At 40.5% G+C, this 21,110-nt stretch overlaps 1 protein-coding gene across 6 annotated transcripts in view; it reads left to right on the top strand.

Moving 5' to 3' along the window:
• Positions 1–21,110, top strand: part of LOC126161898 (transmembrane channel-like protein 5) — a 297,583-nt gene that overhangs the window by 79,952 nt on the left and 196,521 nt on the right. For all 6 annotated transcript variants that reach the window (XM_049918048.1, XM_049918045.1, XM_049918047.1 and 3 more), the window contains exon 4: positions 435–582. In XM_049918048.1, coding sequence (XP_049774005.1) covers positions 435–582 — 148 coding nt within the window. The remainder of the gene's footprint in view (positions 1–434; positions 583–21,110) is intronic.

The raw sequence follows: 21,110 nt of genomic DNA, 5'->3' as shown, positions 1-21,110 counted from the left end.
TTACAGAATTTATATTTCCTGTTTGAACTAATAAATACTACATAGCTTCAAACCCCCAATATCCTCCTTGAGAAACATGGTGTAGTTTTTGCCCTCTTGCAATATCAATTTTTGGTTACATAAGGTGACCAGTCTGCGGCAAAGCAGGCAATCTGGTGCTTTTAAAGCATTGGTCAGTTTACATATAAGTTCATTTCTTGGACTGAAAAGGCTCACTAATTTTACTGCAGATTGTTTTTACAAGTGAGGTGTTATTTTACTGCAGAAAAATAGGCTTAAAATATAAAAAGAGCAGTAGCTCTCTCTCATTTTTGTTGATTGTTCATGATATGTTGTAGCTCTAGGTTTTGAAATTCATTTTGTTGGTATGTATGTGTACAGTATATATGCCCAACTTTTATTTTTTGTGCAGTTGTATTTTATTTTGTTTCTAGTGACACCTTAAGGGAAATGCCAGAGTCTCTGACATTAAAAAGAGTAGTGAAGAAGAAGTTGCTGAAGAGAGTCAGTCAGAAGTCGAAGAAGAAACCTATTGGCTGTTTCAAAAAAATCAGTTACAAATTCAGTATGCTAACAAAGAAGGTAATCAATAAAAATGACAATTTTGTTAAAAGCAGCACTGTTTCGTTTTGGAGTGACTGAATTCAATTTTAATGAACCTGTGGTTTCCACATCAGATCCCATTAAATGTGAATGTAAGCAAGTGTTGAAGCAACCTGTCAATAATCTGCCATCTGTAGCTACATTAAGCATGTTAGGCATGCATGGCTGTATCTGAGTTAGCTTTTGTTTCTATAGCTTTCAATGGTCCTTAAACAGTCCCTACAGATTATTTTAAAAACACTTGTAGCAGTTTTGGTGGGTCTATGGGCAACAAGAAGACCGTAAGGCAACATAAGGAACTTACCACTGTCACAGAAGGTATGGATACGAGGGGTGTTTGAAAAGTCCCTGTAAAAATAAAAACTACTTATGTATTTGGGGTAAACTTTTTTTGACATAGTCTCCTTTTAGACTTGTACACTTTGTCCAACGCTGTTCTAATTTGTTGATCCCTTCCGAATAATAGGAATTGTCCAAGTCTGCAAAATAGCTATTAGTTGCTGCAATCACCTCCTCGTTTGAATAAAATCTTTGTCCCGCCAGCCATTTCTTCAAATTGGGGAACAAGTAGTAGTCTGAGGGAGCAAAGTCTGGAGAATAGCGGGGATGTGAAATGAATTGGAATCCTATTTCCATTAATTTTGCAACCACAACTGCTGAGGTGTGCTGGTGCATTATCGTGATGGAAAAGGACTTTTTTTGCGGCCCAATCGCCGGCGTTTTTCTTGCAGCTCGGTTTTCAAACGGTCCAATAATGATGAATAATGTGCACCTTTAATAGTTTTACCCTTTTCCAGATAGTCGATGAGGATTATCCCTTGCGAATCCCAAAAGACAGTCGCCATAACCTTTCCGGCCGAAGGAATGGTCTTTGCCTTTTCTGGTGCAGATTCTTTCTTGGTAAGCCATTGTTTAGGTTTTTGTTTGGTCCCAGGAGTATAGTACCGTATTTACTCGAATCTAAGCCGCATCTGAAAAATGAGGCTCGAAATCAAGGAAAAAAAAAATTCCCGAATCTAAGCCGCACCTGAAATTTGAGAGTCGAAATTCAAGGCGAGAGAAAAGTTTTAGACCGCACCTCCAAATCGAAACAAAGTTGGTCCATTGTAATATGAGACACAATTTAGGTCGAATGAATGACGATACAGCTACACTAGTTTGGTTCGAGTCATAAGCTTAGCAGCTAAGCTTTACCAGGTAGCCATTGCTATGCGTCAGGCGCTCCATCCGTATTTATACGGGTATCCTTCCTTTATCACGTGATTCGTCTGGTTTGAATTAATTGCTTATTTTTCTTTGACCTGATAAGTGCCGTTCTTTTTCTTATAGGTGTTTACGTCACTCTAAGCTGAAAAATGCATTACTGTACTGTGTCATGCTTTGTCTGTCTCATTCTGAAAATGAGTGTTTACTACCTGTCACCGCTCGCGGCATGGCTTGCATTTGTGCGCATTATCGCCACTTAAAAAAAAAAGGAATCCTCTCATTAGCGAAACAATGGCAAGAGACTGCTATTTGTTGTTACTTACACAGCTGCTTTCTTTGATAATGATCAACAAGAACCAAATAATAGACTGCGTATGATAGATGATGTTCTGAACAAGAGTTTAGCGAAAATTTTTCTCCGTTTGAAAATCTTTGCAGACGCCTCTTTAGTACATTATGTTCTGCACAGAAATTAGAGTCATCTTAGATTTAAAAATCTAGTCCATTGCCGTGCTTCATTTCTGACTGTATCACTATTAGGCATAAGAAGAATACGAATATAAACATGCATGATATGTATATTCTTCCGCGTTTGCTGTTGTCTCACTCTAGTTTCGTAGTTTATTAGGCAGACAGGATTTAAATGAGATAGCAGCAAACACAAAAGAATACATGGCAAAATGTTTATTTTCATATTATTCTTATGTTGAGAGAATACTGCATGTGATTCAAAATTCGTAAAAGTTCCTATTAGCAACCACCGCTTCTCACAGGTAGGAAAAAATTCAGAACATAGAGTTGGCCATATTGACAAGTAGAGTTGGCCATATTGACAAACATCCCAAACATTCTTGCCAGTCGGATTTTCGTAGTACATTGAAATGCTGCTACATTCGAAGATGAACAATACGGAATTTGTATTTACTTGCTTGGATAATGTGTGAACATGCAGTGGTCGAAACTCGGGGCAGAGAAAAAAGCTCGTCTTCCACCTTTTTTTAATTTATTTACTGATGCAGGGGTTTTGGCGCCAGTATTTATCTTTGTGCCTGCAAATCATGCCAGTGTAGCGCTACATATATTCGACGGCAGAAGTTAGTTGTGGCGGCACCTACCAACATCTCTCAGAACTTCCGCTTATTTTGCACTCGATTCTAAGCCGCAGGCGGTTTTTTGGATTACAAAAACCGGAAAAAAAGTGCGGCTTAGATTTGAGTAAATACGGTAATGTATCCATGTTTCATCGACAGTGATGAAACAATGCTTAAAGTCCTGCTGATTCTTCCTGAACAGTGGCAAACCATCCTTGCAGCACTTCACATTATTCCATTTTTGGTCAAGCGTGAGCAATTGCGGAACCCATCTTGCGGATAGCTATCTCATGTTTAAATGTTTATGCAAAATATTATGTACCCATTCATTCTAGATGCCCACAGCACTAGCAATCTCACGCACCTTAAATCTTCAGTCATCCGTCACCATATCATGGATTTTATCAATGATTTATGGAGTCATAACCTCCACACGGCATCCAGAACATTCAGCATCACTTGTGCCCATATGTCCACTCTGAAAATTTTGAAACCACTTAGAAACTATTGTAATCAAAGGTGCAGAGTCACCATAATGTTTATCAAGCTTCTCTTTAGTCTCCTGAGGCGTTTTGCCTTTCATAAAGTAATGTTTAATCACCACACAAAATTCTTTTTCGTCCATTTTTTGACAATCACTCAACTTCATTGATTTACACGAATGCCAAACACAAAGAAATAGACCAATATGGCTGAAACATGGTGTGCGTTCTTTCCAAAGATGCTACTAACTAAACATGACCTCGATACGTGCTGGTGGTGCCATCTCTTGGACTTTGCACGGACTTTTCAAACGCCCCTCATAACTTACCAGAACTGCAACAAAGCTGCAAGTGTTGCAAGCATGACCTATTCTAGAAAGCATGTAGTCTGAAACCAGTACTACTATACAATCAAAGAATAGAGTACAAGGGAAAGAAATAACGAAGAAAATACTACACTCGAATGAAAATAAAGCACACTGAAGTCGGAAACCACTGGTCACATCTGCAATGAGGAAGGCTGTTCAGAAGATGACTTCCAAAATCAAATATAGTCAAATGAAGCTGCCACAAAAGTTTTTACTAGTACATGTGGAATGATGGAAACACAGTAAACCTTCTCAAGTTTTTTGGATGACAAGAGACAGTGTGGTATTGAGTTGCAAGGCTCACATGTCTCTCCAATCAGTTAACTTGTACGTTGTGTTAAGCTGATCCTCTTCTCTCGGTAATCAGCTATGTCAATCTCCCAAAAACTTCTTCTCCGAAGACTATAGCTGGTTAAAGGAATTTATTAAACTACTTCTCTATTCTTGAAATAATTTTGGTATTCGCAGAATACTTTTCAGTTCAATCACTTTATATTTTCAACTTTCACAGACATTAACTTCTGCAAGCTAACTTATTCCTTAAACATTAGACTCATTTACACATATTCAAATAGCATACATGTGTCTTACTTCGTTCATAGACAAGACATGAAGTATTTCAAACATCTCCAGTCTCAAGCAAGTCCAATACATGAATGAACATAGAAATCTATATTCAGTTGTTCATTAGTCTTTTTACAATCAACACAGACACTAAAGAGCACAGAATACTACATAAATTTTTCTTGTCCTTCTCTAACTGTACACGGAAACTCTGTGGACCGTACAGCAGGTACTTGTCTGCCGCTGTTCGGCCGCCGGGTCCATCTTTTTCTCGTAACTGTTTTGTGACCTGCACACACAAATAGGTGATGTGCAGTTGGGCATATTCGTTTCTCCCACTCACCTCTAAAATATCGAGTGTTCGAAACAGTGGAAGACTGGGTGGTTCAAAAATTTACTCCGAAATTCTCGAAGCACTACAACCTTGTGTGTTATTAGTAATGTGGCTGATGATCTAGGAAGTGTAATATCAATCAGTCCTTGTGTACTTTTGTAGTAGATAGAGAAAAAAATCCACAAATTACTCCATGAAAGGAGAAGATAGCCAGACTTAGAAAAACCAGAATGGGGATCTGGGTTCTCTGGAACATCAAATATTGCTCTTGCTTCTGCTGTTGCAGAACATTGCCTTGATATCAGTCATCCTATGGCACATAAAAATACTGAGATACTGGTGTGCAATTCCAAGTATTGGGATAGTGTTGTTAAAGAAGCAATTGAGATTAAATTAACAAGTGTGACCTCATAAACAGAAATGGAGGATTTTACTTAAACTCTGCTTGAAATCCTGCTCATTTGCTGGTGAAACAGAGGGACAGATTTAATGGTACGTGCTCACTCATTGGTAATTAATGTTTACTATGGATAATTAGTGACTTTAGTCACCTTTAGTTGTGTGGTGGTGCTAGTTGTTTATGGAGGGTGTGCCGTTTTTATGCGTATGTCACATTCTGGTTCTACGTTTGTGTTGGTGTAATCCCATCTGCCAAGGACTTAAATTTCTTTGCACAGCAGTCGTTCAGTTTCGATGATCCTGTGGTTTACAACTCAGATCTGGGATCCATAAGTCTTGTGCATGTTTCACTGGCCACTATTTGGTGTGAAGGAATAATTTTGTGTGATCATGATATAGGAGTATTAAATGTGAATTTGATTAAGTGTTAAAGCAACCTCTTAATTTTTTCCACTCCCAGTTGCATTTTTGCTTTGAAAATGATGGGATGTTCATCTGTCAAAATCTTGTTGGTTGTCGAAGATGTATTGTATTGTATTGTATTGTATTTATTGGTCCAGTAAATCTTACATGTACAGTACAGCACATCAGATATTGGACAGGTCAAAGTATATCTTACAATTAAAACACTTTAGAAACTAGAAAATTATGTTCACAAAATTTGACAGCACTTCATATACTGGGCAAGTCAATGAGTAAGTTATAATTAAACCACATTAGAAACTTGAAGTTTACAACTGAATACATGTATATTGGACAGGTCAAAGTATATCTTACAATTAAAACACTTTAGAAACTAGAAAATTATGTTCACAAAATTTGACAGCACTTCATATACTGGGCAAGTCAATGTGTAAGTTATAATTAAACCACATTAGAAACTTGAAGTTTACAACTGAATACATGTATAAGCCAATAGTAACGATTAAAGTATTTGCATGATCCTCTCTTAAGCTCTAAGGATTTTTGAGGAACTCTTCTACACTATGAACTGACATGTACACTAGAGAATTACATTCACAGAATTTTACTTCATATACTGGGCAAGTCACTATACAACTTATACTTGAACCCCATTATAAACTTGAGAATTACATCTGAATGTATTTATAGGCCAATATTAATGGTTACAGTATTTGCATAATCATCACTTAGACTCTCGAGGATTTTGGAGGAACTCTTCCACACTATAAAAGCAATGTGTCAACAGATATTCTTTTAATGCTGCTTTAAAATTTTTTACATCTGTCATTACTTTAATTTCTCTTGGCAATTTATTGTAGATAATTTTTCCATGGTGTAATGTTCCTTTTTGGCACAAACTGGTTTTTGTATGGAGTACATGAAAGTCAGTTTTCTGTCTTGTATTATGATGATGAACATTTTCATTTTTGGGGAGGATACTAGGATTTGTTATTGTATATTTCTTTATAAACATTGCACTTTCAAATAGGAAAATACATGGAAGGGGAAGAATCCCCATCCTTTTAAATAATGGTCTACATGGTTTGTTCCTTTTTATTCCAGCCATGATTCTCACTATTCTTTTTTGCATCCTGAATAGTTTTAGGCAGGATGGCGAGTTACCCCAAAAAGTGATCCCATATTTTAGGACAGAATGTATATTAGAATAGTAAACTGTCATTAGACAGTCCTTATGACAGCAGTTTTCTAGCACTCTCATTAAATAACACATGGTACTTAGCTTCTTTAATATGTTGTCAATGTGAGTTTCCCATCTAAGATTATCCTGTAGCCAGATCCCCAGAAATTTTGTATTAGGCACACTTGCAATATCCGTGTCTGACATCTGAATTCTTATATCCTCTTCAATGTTTCTCTTGATATTATGAAAATTTAATGCTACTGTTTTGCTTTTATTTATTATTAGTTTGTTTTGGTTGAACCAGTTTACAACATTTGTTAATGCCTCAGACAGTCTTGTCTGTAGTATCTCTGCAGTCTTCCCGCTGACTAATATGCTTGTGTCATCTGCAAACTGGATAGTGCTATGGTACTGGTTGGCTGATGTTAGGTCATTTATATATATCAAAAATAGGATGGGGCCAAGTACCGAGCCCTGCGGTACTCCATATTTTACTGCTTTATAACCAGAATAATGTCTTGTTGATTTATTTTCTTTGTGAAAATGTATTTCTACTACTTGCTTGCGGTCAGTAAGATATGATCTAAGCCAGCTGTTAGGCATACCTCTGATACCAATTCTTTCAAGCTTCTGCAGTAATAGAGTGTGGTCTATGATGTCAAAAGCCTTAGACAGATCAAGGCATATGCCAGTTACTTTTTGTCCACTATCAATTTTTTCAAGTACTTCACCCAGAAATTCATATATTGCTGTTTCTGTTGATCGGCCTTTCCGGAAGCCATGTTGGGTTGTGGATAATATTTTGCACTTTTCTAGAAAATCTAGCAACCTCTTATGAAAAATTTTTTCTAGTATTTTAGAAAATGTAGATAGCAAGGCAATAGGTCTATAATTGGCTATGTCTTCTTTCTTACCCTTTTTGAACAGTGGTTTTAGTTTCACTGTCTTTAAGCAGGAAGGAAAGACTCCATTTGTTAATGAACTGTTGAAAATGTGGGCTAATGGTATTGCAATGAGGTCCCCCACATTTTTAATGACATAATCTGGAATCTCATCCACACCTGTTGAAAATTTTGTTTTTAACTCTCTTATTGATAGTATAATTTCCTTAGGGTTGGTTGGAGTAAGAAATAGGGAGTTGCAGTTTCTATTTTGATTGGATGGTGTTGTAGCAGGATTTTTATTTGAAGATTTTATGTCAGATAGTAATTTTTCACTAATATTTGCAAAGTATGTATTAAAAGCATTGGCTACTTCTTCTGGATTTGTAATTTTTTTGCCATCTTGGATTACCTGGAGATTTACATTTTGGGAGGTCTCGTTTCCTACTTGTTCTCTGACTATCTTCCACATGGCTTTCATTTTGTTCCTGGCCATTTTTATATGGTGATCATTTGTGGTTTTTTTTAGATTCTTTTATGACTTTGTGAAGCACTCTCTTATAATTCTTGAAATGCACCAGAAATTCTTCTGTAACATTTTGTGTTTTTGAGATTTCATAAAGTCTCCTCTTTTCAGCACATGATATTTTAATGCCTTTCGTCAGCCATGTAACATTTCTTTTTTTAGTTTTTAATGTTTGGTTTTTAACTGGAAAAGAAATATTGAAATAATGGTAGAATATTTCCATGAACATGTCAAACTTTTTACATGTGTCCTCATAGTTGTCTATATCATTCCATGTTTCTTTTTTCAGTAAGTGCCTGAAGTGTTCTAGGTTGTGCTTGCTAAAATTTCTACCTTTTCTTGTCATTTGTTGTTCAGTATTTCCTGCAGTGTCTACTGGGAATTCAATAAACTGTGCATAATGATCACTGAAACCTGTATTCATATTTCCAGATTTGTATAAATATTTATCTGTATTTATTAGTATCTGATCTATAGCACTGCTTGACGATTTGGTGACTCTGGTGGGGGATTTGATAGTTGTATGTATGTTGTAGGTTTTTAATAAGGCCTCAAGGTTTAATCTGTCTTTTGAGTTCTTGTTGAAATCTATATTAAAATCACCACATATGATGGTTGTTTTACTAACTATTTTTATACTGTTAAGTGCCTTCTCAAGATTTTCAACGAAAGTAGTTACGTTTCCATCTGGGCTTCTATATATGCAGATAACAATTATATTTAAATTTGTCAGTTCTGTAGCAGAAATTTCGAAGTTTTGCTCTTCCCCTAGCTGGTTAGTGAACTTTAAATTTTCGTGTTTGACGTCCTCTCTAACATATATGCATGTTCCTCCATGCATGGAGGTTTTCCTACAAAAAAAAGATGAAAGGGTAAAGCCCTCTATCCTTGTGTGATGTAACGTATTTTCGGATAACCAGTGCTCACTAACACATATAACAGACACTTCTTTTAGTTCATCTGATAACAATATTTCTATCTCACTAACTTTATTTGATAAGGATTGTACATTTTGGTGCAGGAGCATAAATTTCGACGATGACTTATTTACTAGGTTGTTTTGGCCTACCTTATGTTCGACAGCTGCACATGACATATCATTTTTAACACTTTTACAATTGAAGTTTTCTTTCCAGAGCGATGTTTTAGAAGATGAAATCAACATTTCTCTGGAATCACTTGCCATAAAAAACGTTGTGGTTCTTTCCTGTTTCGTGTTGGGCGAGTTGACTTGTAGTGTGATGGAGTTTCTGCTGTAATTTTTGGAGTTGTAATTTGAGGAACCGCAACCAGGCTAGATGGGGATCCTCTTCTTGCCGCTTCAACACTTCCTGAAGTCATTGGAGTAATATTCTCTTCATTTGAAATTGGTGATTCCGTTGCTGCTGCTGCTGCAATTGGAGGCTGCACTAAGCCTGGCTGATTTCGGTTTAATTGTTCCATGATTGCATCGCACAGTGCTACTTTCCCTTTCTTGTTTCTGTGCAATCCATGGGTAGTGAAATTCTCTCTTTTTTGACTGTCTGCATTAATATATGTCACATTGCTGAAGAGCTTACATATTTTCTCGAACTTCCGGTTAGTTGCTTCGATTTCTGCATTCACACACGATGTTTTGATGAGATCATGTCTCATAGGGATGCTTATCACGAAAACTTTCATGTCCATAACTTTTGCCAATGTTTCCCTTAAAGATCGCAAAGCGAATTTTGCCTCGTTCTTGTAGACATCGTTTGCGCCAGCTAAAATAATGCAAGAGTTACAACTTCCATGGTTACTGTGTGTGTCAATATGCTGAGTAACTTCTCGCAGTGGAGCACCTGGCTTCACAAATCCAATAACACTTTCATTTATTAGTTTTTCGTTCATGATCTTTGCCAGTCCTTTTCCATGACTATCAGAAAATAAATAAATAATGCCAGCATCTTGTTTTTTACGTTGACTGTTTTCGTTTGTTGTTTTCGGTTCCGAAACTTTCGTTTGTATATCTGCTTCACTTTGTCTGTTCGTTTTTTCTGATAGCACACTGAATCTGTTTTTGCACACGATATTAGAATCAGTCAATAACTTTCTTTGAGAATTTGACAGTTTACTTTTCACTACCGGTATGTTTGGAAGTTCGCGATTTCGAGGAAAGTTTGATCTGTTTTCATGCTTTTCCGCTACCATGCTATAGTTGTTTGTTTGCACACGTTTTTGTTTACTTTCAATTCCTTGCAACAGTTTTTCTTCAGATGGCTGTATTCCATGATTTACTACACTCGATTTTTGCACACTGTTTTTTTGTATTAAAGTTACACTGCTTCTTTGAGATTTATCTTCCTGGATAGAGTTTTCTTCGGTCACTGATTCCCATTTTCCTGTGGAGGCCGTGTCTTCTTGCTTCCCGTATTTTCCCGATTGAAGTTCTTTTATATCCTGTTTTAGAGTACCGATTATGAATTGTAGACTTTTTATACGTTCATTTAGCTTTGATATCTCGTCCTTACAACTCATACACGATTTCTTTTTTCCATCGAATTTTACTTTTTTTTGCGGAGATACACGATTTACTTTAACAATAGCCGCCATCTTGCAACTACATTCCCAAATGTTTTGTGAACATTTTGTATGTCAGGATAAAATCAAGTTTTACTTATAGATTACTTTTTATATCTATTAGGGGAAAAACAGCTACTCTAAAAATTGCCACTGTTCCTTCTCTCATCTTACTAAGCTGCTGTTTTTGTTTATCAATAATACTTCAATCAAAGTAGTTACTTTACACAGACTACTATCAGTTGTCTATACAGGGTGGTCCATTGATCGTGATCGGGCCAAATATCTCATGAAATAAGCGTCAAATGAAAAAACTACAAAGAACAAAACTCTTCTAGCTTGAAGGGGGAAACCAGATGACGCTATGGTTGGCCCACTAGATGGCGCTGCCATAGGTCAAACAGATATTAACTGCATTTTTTAAAATAGGAACCCCCTTTTTTATTACATATTTGTGTAGTACGTAAAGAAATATGAATGTTTTAGTTGAACCACTTTTTTTGCTTTGTGATAGATGGTGCTGTAATAGTCACAAACATATGGCTCAGAATTGTAGACAAACAGTTGCTAACAGGTAGATTTTTAAATTAAAATACAGAACATAGGTACGTTTGAACATTTTATTTCAGTTGTTCCAATGTGATACATTTACCTTTGTGAACTTATCATTTCTGAGAATGCATGCTGTTACAGCATGATTACCTGTAAATACCACATTAATGCAATAAATGCTCAAAATGATGTCTGTCAACCTCAATGCATTTGGCAATATGTGTAACGACATTCCTCTCAACAGCAAGTAGTTCACCTTCCGTAATGTTCGCACATGCATTGACAATGCGCTGACGCATGTTGTCAGGCGTTGTCGGTGGATCACGATAGCAAATATCCTTCAATTTTCCCCACAGAAAGAAATCCGGGGACGTCAGATCCGGTGAACGTGCGGGACATGGTATGGTGCTTCGACGACCAGTCCACCTGTCATGAAATATGCTATTCAATACCGCTTCAACCGCACGCGAGCTCTGTGCCGGACATCCATCATGTTGGAAGTACATCGCCACTCTGTCATGCAGTGAAACATCCTGTAGTAACATCGGTAGAACATTACGTAGGAAATCAGCATACATTGCACGATTTAGATTGCCATCGATAAAATGGGGACCAATTATCCTTCCTCCATAATGCCGCACCATACATTAACCCGTCAAGGTCGCTGATGTTCCACTTGTCGCAGCAATCATGGAATTTCCGTTGCCCAATAGTGCATATTATGCCAGTTTACATTACCGCTGTTGGTGAATGACGCTTCGTCGCTAAATAGAACGCGTGCAAAAAATCTGTCATAATCCCGTAATTTCTATTGTGCCCAGTGGCAGAAACAATTTGTCTGCTACTGATGTGCGGATTAGCCGCAACTGCAGCTAAAACACCTACTTGGGCATCATCATTTGTTGTAGGTCGTGGTTGACGTTTCACATGTGGCTGAACACTTCCTGTTACCTTAAATAACGTAGCTATCTGGCGAATGGTCCGGACACTTGGATGATGTCGTCCAGGATACCAAGCAGCATACATAGCACATGCCCATTGGGCATTTTGATCACAATAGCCATACATCAACACGATATCGACCTTTTCTGCAATTGGTAAACGGTCCATTTTAACATGGGTAATGTATGGAGAAGCAAATACCGTCCGCACTGGCGGAATGTTACATGATACCACATGCTTATACATTTGTGACTATTACAGCACCATCTATTACAAAGCAAAAATAGTGGTCCAACTAAAACATTCATATTTCTTTGTGTACTACACGAATATGTAATAATGAATGGGGGTTCCTATTTCAAAAAACGCAGTTGATATCCATTTGACCTATGGCAGCGTCATCTAGCGGGCCAACCATAGCGCCGTCTGGTTTCCCCCTTCAAGCTAGATGAGTTTCGTTCTTTGTAGTTTTTTTGTTTGATGCTTATTTTGTGAGATATTTGGCCCAGTCACTATCAATGGACAACCCTGTATACTGACGTCAAACAGTTTTGTGGAATTTACATCTTTGAGTTCCAATATTCTTGTAAATTGTCATGAGTGTGATGGCATATTCTTGCACTTTGTTTTTGAATATGTGGAAATTTTGTATTTTTTACATGAGGTCCACAGGCAACCTGTTAGACATTCACCACACAGTGTAAAAGCCTATCTCAATCCTAAATGGCAAGGAAAGCATTTCTGAAGAAGAGAAACTCGTTAACATCGAGTATAGATTTAAGTTTCAGGAAGTCATTTCTGAAAGTATTTGTATCGAGTGTAGCCACGTATGGAAGTGAAACATGTACAATAAATAGTTTGGACAAGAAGAGAGTAGAAGCTTTCAAAATGTGATGCTACAGAAGAACGCTGAAGATTAGATGGATAGATCATATAACTAGTGAGGAGGTATTGAATAGAACTGGGGAGGAGAGAAATTTGTGGCACAACATGACTAGAAGAAGGGATTGGTTGGTAGGACATATTCTGAGGCATCGAGGGTCACCAATTTAGTATTGGAGGGCAGTGCGGAGGGTAAAAATCTTAGAGGGAGATCAAGAGATGAATACACTAAACAGATTCAGAAGGATGTAGGCTGCAGTAGGTACTGGGAGATGAAGAAGCTTGCACAGGATAGAGTAGCATGGAGAGCTGCATCAAACCAGTCTCAGGACTGAAGACCACAACAACAACAATCCTAAATAGGGATCCACTGTCTGTATGTTTTGGCATGTAAGTATAATAATTTCTTCGTACCTGAAGAGGCTTCTGCAAGGTGTTTGGTTATCAACTTTCTGTAGTATTATTACAGCATGCTACTGTAGAATAAATACTTTTTTGACCTTAATTGTGTTGACCCAGAATATTTTGCTACTGAACAATATTGAGTGAAAGTATGCCAACAGTCTTACCTGCAGGACAACACAGTGTGAAACAGAATGAACTGAACTTTTTGGTTACCTGTCTGATTTGCAGATGCCACTTCAGTTTATTAATCATATGGGTGTCTAGAAACTTCAAACTTTGAGCCTCATACATTGTATGTCCATGTACGACTAACCTTGGTGTCTGTAAGTCATTATTATTTGTCTGAAATGGGTTAATATGAGTGTTTGTAAAATTAATGATTAAATGGTCAGCTGTGAACCAGCTTGGTCCATTATTTTCGTGCCTGTGTCTAATATGTATTTGTTTGGGTTCTTTATCAGCATCCTTGTCACCAGCAAACGTCACAGTATTCGAAGAGTCCTCAGTGTCGTAGATAGATCATTCATGTACACAAAAAACTGGAGCAAGACAAGCCTTAAACTTTGAGGAACACCGTATTATTTAATGTTCATTCTCTCTGAATCCAGTCTTATTACTGCTGTATCATTTACTAATGTGACCTGTTTTCCATTGTTTGTACATGCAACAGGAATGTCTTTACTGCCATATCATTTCTTTTTCCAGTGTAAAATCTTATGATGTACACCATGGATGGGCAAAAGGCAGCCTGCGATTGGTTTCAGTATGGCCCACAAAAGAAATTCATGGGAGAATGAGGGTGTTCACAGTGTGCTCTGTCTGTGATGCAATTTTGGATATTCACTATTCTGTTGTTCACATTTTTCCAGTTTTACTTCTGTATCATACAGCCAATATATGTTAAGTTCATCTGATTTAGACTTTTAAACTTTTTAAAATGAACAAAGAAATTATGGTTTAATTTATTTTGTGTCAGAGAAACAACCCATGCCTATGTGATCAGTCATCAAAAGTATATTTGCACAAACATGGAAAAAAAATGCTTGCTAATAATGTTTGCAGATGAAACTTCCTGGCAGATTAAAACTATGTTCCAGACTGAGACTCAAACTCGGGACCTTTGCCTTTCGTGGGCAAGTGCTCTACAGCTAGGAGACAAGGTACTGGCGGAATTAAAGCTGTGAAGACGGGGCATGAGTCGTGCTTGGGTAGTGCAGTGTTAGAGCACTTGCCCACGAAAGGCAAAGGTCCCAAGTTCGAGTCTCGGTCCGGCACACAGTTCTAATTTGCCAGGAAGTTTAATATCAGTGCACACTCCGCTGCAAAGTGAAAATTTCATTCCTAGTGTTTGCAGATATTAACGCACTAAATTTCGAAAAATCCAATGACTTGCCTGTTGCCAAAAATCGCAGACTTTCTCTTACTTAATCATTGACTGGGGCTGACTCTCTCATGGCTGTATATTCTTTTTCTAATCTTTCTCGTATCAGCATTAGTAAACAATGTTTACCCATTGTGGACATAATAGAACATTGCAATTGTTGAACCTGAAGGTAATTTGCAATGAACTAGCTGCAACCAATTGCTTTTATAGAAATAAATTTTTCTGTGATGACCTTCCAAGATGCTTGGCACCTCATCATAAGATGTCAACATTTATTTATGTCTTGAACATTGTTTCTTTACTAATAGTGTTGCAGAAATTTGCATTGTAAGTGTTTAAGACCACTGAGTGTATACCTGTCCTTTTTTCTCCCCTAAGGTAAGTCTTTCCGCTCCCAGGATTGGAATGACTCCTTACCCTCTCCCTTAAAACCCACATCCTTTCGTCTTTCCCTCTCCTTCCCTCTTTCCTGATGAAGCAACCCGTTGGTTGCGAAAGCTTGAATTTTGTGTGTATGTTTGTGTTTGTTTGTGTGTCTATCGACCTGCCAGCACTTTCGTTTGGTAAGTCACACCATCTTTGTTTTTAGATATATTATTTACATTAGTATTACATATAATAAAAATTCATATTTCCACAGTATTCATTCCACATTTTTTTTATTAACTGTGCATAGCCCATTTACTTACTATTTAGCTCTTTTTTATTATTATTTCTTCCTTTTCTCAGACGTTATGTCTGGTCAAAAATGGAAAGTGACAAGGACCTTGATCAAGCGTGACTTCCTTTTAACTGTACGGTATATGTTATATTGCATTTAGGAACTTTCGGGTAATTGAACATGTCTCAATAATTACGGATTTCTGTAGTTGTATGTATAAGTTTGGATGTAGCTGTATTTCACTGATTTACTGGTGGATATTGTGTGGTATGACTCCTGTAGTTGATAGTATAATTGGTATAATGTCAACTTTATCCTGATGCCACATGTCCTTGACTTCCTCAGCCAGTTGGATGTATTTTTCAATTTTTTCTCCTGTTTTCTTTTGTATATTTGTTGTATTGGGTATGGATATTTCGATTAGTTGTGTTAATTTCTTCTTTTTATTGGTGAGTATGATGTCAGGTTTGTTATGTGGTGTTGTTTTATCTGTTATAATGGTTCTGTTCCAGTATAATTTGTATTCATCATTCTCCAGTACATTTTGTGGTGCGTACTTGTATGTGGGAACGTGTTGTTTTATAAGTTTATGTTGTAAGGCCAGTTGTTGATGTATTATTTTTGCTCCATTGTCATGTCTTCTGGGGTATTCTGTATTTGCTAGTATTGTACACCCGCTTGTGATGTGATCTACTGTTTCTATTTGTTGTTTGCAAAGACTGCATTTATCTGTTGTCGTATTATTATTATTATTATTATTATTATTATTATTATTATTATTATTATTATTAAATGGTAGTATTTCACTCAATGTTGGAATCAGTTCTTTTTATACACTCCTGGAAATTGAAATAAGAACACCGTGAATTCATTGTCCCAGGAAGGGGAAACTTTATTGACACATTCCTGGGGTCACATACATCACATCCCCCCAGGGGGTCCACAACTCTTTTGTGGATACGTGCGTAGCGAGCACGGGACCCCGAGCTAATGTGGCCTTCCTTCCTTTCCGGGCTGCATACCTTCCCTTTCCGCATCCTTCCCCATCCCTATCTTCGCCCCTCCTCCCCTCATCCCTGGCTCTTTCCTTCCCTTTCTCCCCATCTGGGAGTATGGTTTGTGCCTACGTCCGGAGACGGACGCTCGTAAATGTACTGCATTCTTCGCCTTCCTTGCTTTTATGTCTTCTTCCTTCCTTTGTCCTTCTCTTTTCCTTACCTCTTCTCTTTACTCTTTTCTCCGCTGCGGCGTTTGAGACCTCTTCTTTCCTTTCCCTTTCTCTTTCTTCCTCCCTGTGCGTGTCTGAAGGCCGACCCACGCCTTTTGTGCGTAGCCGGTGACGGGGTAACGCGTAATTCCCCGCCCCGGGTAGACAGGTAGGACATCTACGTACCCCCTGGTAACGGCCAGGCCCAGGGAGGGGTGATTACCCGAGCTGATACCTTCCGAAAGTGCCGATTGGTCCCTCCGTCCATTTGTCGGGAGGTGTGACCTGAGGTGTGAACAATCACCTAAGGCGGGAGTGCCCTCAGAGAGGGCCCCCACAAGGGAGGAGCGCGCCATCGGAGACGCCGGTAATCATGGGGGATTCTTCCGCAATGGTTTCCTCACCTTCCACTATGTATGCTCACAAACGTAAGTATACTGAGTCTCAGCCACAGACGATTCTTCCATCGTTGCCACAGTTCCTTGTTGTTTCTCGGTCTGACGAAGGTCACGACTTCTCCACGGTCAACCCTTTCATTATTCAGAAAGGTGTCGACGCAATTGCAGGTCCTGTAAAGTCCTGTTCCAGATTACGGAATGGCACCCTGTTGTTAGAAACACACAGTGCCCTCCAGGCACAAAAATTGCTGCGTACTTCTCTGCTCCACACCTTCTCTGTCCGGGTGGAACCGCACCGTACCTTAAATTCCTCGCGTGGAGTCGTTTATACACGCTCCCTCGATGGTTTGTCTGACGAAGAAATTCAGCGCTACCTGTCTGACCAGGGCGTAACGGCTGTTCATAGAGTTATGAAAAGGGTTGACACGAACATCATCCCAACCCGCACTGTCTTCTTGACATTTGACAAAGTTCAACTCCCATCGAAAATCAAAGCAGGCTATGAGATAATTTCCGTTCGTCCTTATGCCCCAAACCCTACGCGTTGCTATCGGTGTCAGCGGTTCAATCACACCAGCCAGTCCTGTTCCAATCCGGCCAAATGTGTTACGTGTGGCAAGAATGCCCATGAGGGTGCTTGTCCACCTCCATCCCCTCGCTGCAACAACTGTATGGGTGACCACGCTGCTTCCTCTCGCGATTGCCCCGTTTTTAAGGACGAAAAGGTCATCCAGGAGATACGAGTGAAGGAAAAGGTGTCAACCTTTGCTGCTCGAAATTTATTCGCCAGTCGCAAGCCCACCGTGCCTCAGACAGGAAAATACAGCACTGTCCTTGCTTCTCCTCGGCCAACAAAGGAGGCGGCCACGCAGACTTGCGACCTCACCTTTAGTGCCACGGTCGTCAGATCGGCCAGCGCAAAGATCGCTCGTTCAACCTCACCACTTTCGCCTGCCCACTCTATGGCTCACCCTTCGTCGGGTTCTGCTAAATCTCGAGCCCAAAAGTCAGACGCCAAGTCTTCGAAAAAAGAGCATACTCGTGAAGAGTTTTTACGTACCGCAACTTCACAACCATCGGTTCCTCCTTCATCTAAACATCATACTTCTAAGAAGGCTACAAAGAAACCCAGTTCATCTCCTTCTCCGCCAAGGTGTGTCCCATCTACAGCACCACCTGGCGGAAATCGCCCTCGGCCGTCTTCTGTGTCGCCGAGGCGCACTGCTGGTGGCCGGTCAACCGGCCGATCGCTGGTGGCAGGGGCTGCTCCTGACCAACCTATGGATCAGGATCTTCTGCCTTCGGCTGAATGCCATTCCATGCTGTCGGTCGCAAGCTCTGAGCAGTCGTTGAGTTGACAGCACACTTGGTCACATTCCTCCATTTTCTGTTCACCCTATGTCCATTATCCACTGGAATATCCGCGGCATTCGAGCCAATCGGGATGAATTGTCGGTCCTCTTACGATCCTACTCGCCGGTCATCTTCTGTCTTCAGGAAACAAAGCTGCGTCCCCATGACCGCTTTGTTCTCCCTCATTTTCAGTCCGTCCGATATGACCTCCCCTCTGTTGAAGGCTCTCCGGCCCATGGAGGACTCATGATTCTTCTCCATGATACTCTCCATTATCACCTAATCCCCTTAAACAGTTCCTTCCAAGCTGTCGCCGTCCGTCTTTCCCTTTCTGGATACACATTCTCTCTTTGTACTGTATACATTCCATCATCCACACCCATGGCACGAGCTGATCTCCTTCATCTTCTTGGTCAGCTTCCACCCCCCTATTTGCTGGTTGGGGACTTCAATGCCCACCACCCGCTTTGGGGATCTCCACACCCTTGTCCACGTGGCTCTCTTTTGCTAGACATCTTCCACCAAGCGGATCTAGTTTGCCTCAACACTGGGGTCCCCACATTTTTGTCTGCCTCCACGACAAATTTATCTCATTTGGACCTTGCGGTCGGTACTGTTCCGCTAGCTTGGCGCTTCGAATGGTTCGCCCTTGATGATACACACTCGAGTGACCACTTTCCATGTGTCCTTAGACTGCAGCCTCCACTGCCATCTATGCGCTCGCGACGCTGGAAATTTGCCCAAGCCGATTGGACACTTTTTTCGTCTCTAGCGACATTCGATGACCGTCGCTTTCCCAGCGTCGACGATGAGGTCACACATATTACCGACGTTATTCTTACAGCTGCGGAACGTTCAATACCACGCACCTCCGAATTGCCCCGGCGCCCCCCAGTTCCTTGGTGGAACGAGGCATGCCGTGACGCAATACGTGAGCGGCGACGTGCTCTTCGCATTTTCCGTCACCATCCTACTTTGGCCAACTGTATCCGCTATAAGCAGCTCCGTGCGTGATGCCGTCGCGTCATCCGCGATAGCAAGAAGGCAAGCTGGAAATTCTTTATTAGCTCATTTAACACCTTCACTCCCTCCTCGGAAGTTTGGAGTCGGCTTCGACGGTTCTCAGGCGCGCCTAGTTTCTCCCCGGTCTCTGGACTCACTGTCGCGCAAGATACATTAGTGGACCCCGTCGCAATTTCTAACTCGTTGGGTCAGCACTTTGCTGAGATTTCGAGCTCTTCAAATTACCCGCCAGCGTTTCTCCCGAAGAAACGTGCAGCGGAAGTGCGACATCTTGCTTTCTCCTCTCAAAATCACGAAAGCTACAATACTGTTTTCTCCATGCGGGAACTCCAATATGCACTCTCTTCTTCTCGCTCCTCCGCCCCAGGACCGGATGGTATCCATGTCCAAATGTTGCTGCATTTATCAACCCATAGTCTGCGTTACCTCCTTCGCCTTTATAATCGAATTTGGACCGACAGTACCTTTCCCAGACGGTGGCGGGAAGCTGTTGTCGTTCCCGTTCCGAAACCTGGAAAGGACAAACATCTCCCCTCTAGCTATCGCCCCATTTCTCTCACGAGTAGTGTCTGTAAGGTTTTGGAGCGTATGGTGAATTACCGTTTAGCTTGGTGGCTGGAATCCCGCAGTCTTTTAACACCAGCCCAATGCGGATTTCGGAAGCATCGTTCTGCAGTTGACCATCTTGTCGCTCTCTCCACTTATATCATGAACAATTTTCTCCGGAAACGCCAAACGGTAGCAATATTTTTCGATCTGGAGAGAGCATACGATACATGTTGGAGGACAGGCATCCTCCGCACACTGTTCTCTTGGGGCTTTCGAGGCCAGCTGCCCCTTTTTCTTCGCGAATTTATGGCAGAGCGCACTTTTAGGGTGCGGGTGAACACTACTCTCTCCCGTACCTTCTCCCAAGAAAACGGGGTACCCCAGGCATCCGTGCTGAGTGTTGTACTGTTTGCCATCGCCATAAATCCAATTATGGATTGTCTCCTTCCTGATGTCTCGGGCTCCCTCTTTGTGGACGATTTTGCGACCTACTACAGCTCTCAACGGACCAGCCTTCTTGAACGACGTCTTCAAGGATGTCTCAATCGCCTCCACTCGTGGAGCATCGAAACCGGCTTCCGTTTCTCACCCAGTAAGACCGTTTATGTCAATTTTTGGCGACGTAAGGAGTTTCTTCTGCCCTCCTTACATCTAGGTCCTGTCAACCTTCCATTTTCAGACGTCGCTAAATTCTTGGGTCTTATGTTTGACAGAAAACTGTGCTGGTCCTCCCACGTTTCCTATCTTTTGGCTCGCTGTCTGCGATCGCTTAACACCCTTCGTGTCCTGAATGGTACCTCCTGGGGAGCGGACCGAGTGGTCCTTCTCCGCCTCTATCGCGCCTTAGTGCGCTCGAAATTGGATTATGGAAGCATAGTCTACTCCTCTGCTCGGCCGTCTATTCTTCGGCGTCTCGACTCTATCCACCACCGTGGATTACGTTTAGTGTCTGGAGCTTTTTACACTAGCCCTGTGGAAAGCCTTTATGCTGAGACTGCTGAACCTCCGCTGTCCAATCGGCGAGCAGTCCTCCTGAGTCGTTATGCTAGCCATCTGTCTTCCATGCCTGCTAATCCAGCCCGTGACCTTTTTTTCGACGCCTCCTTTGATGTAGGGTATGCAGGCCGCTCCTCCTCCCTACTACCCCCGGGAGTCC

Source organism: Schistocerca cancellata, chromosome 2 (genome assembly GCF_023864275.1).
Source record: "Schistocerca cancellata isolate TAMUIC-IGC-003103 chromosome 2, iqSchCanc2.1, whole genome shotgun sequence".
Classification (NCBI taxonomy): domain Eukaryota; kingdom Metazoa; phylum Arthropoda; class Insecta; order Orthoptera; family Acrididae; genus Schistocerca; species Schistocerca cancellata.
This window is presented reverse-complemented; position numbering and strand designations above follow the sequence as displayed.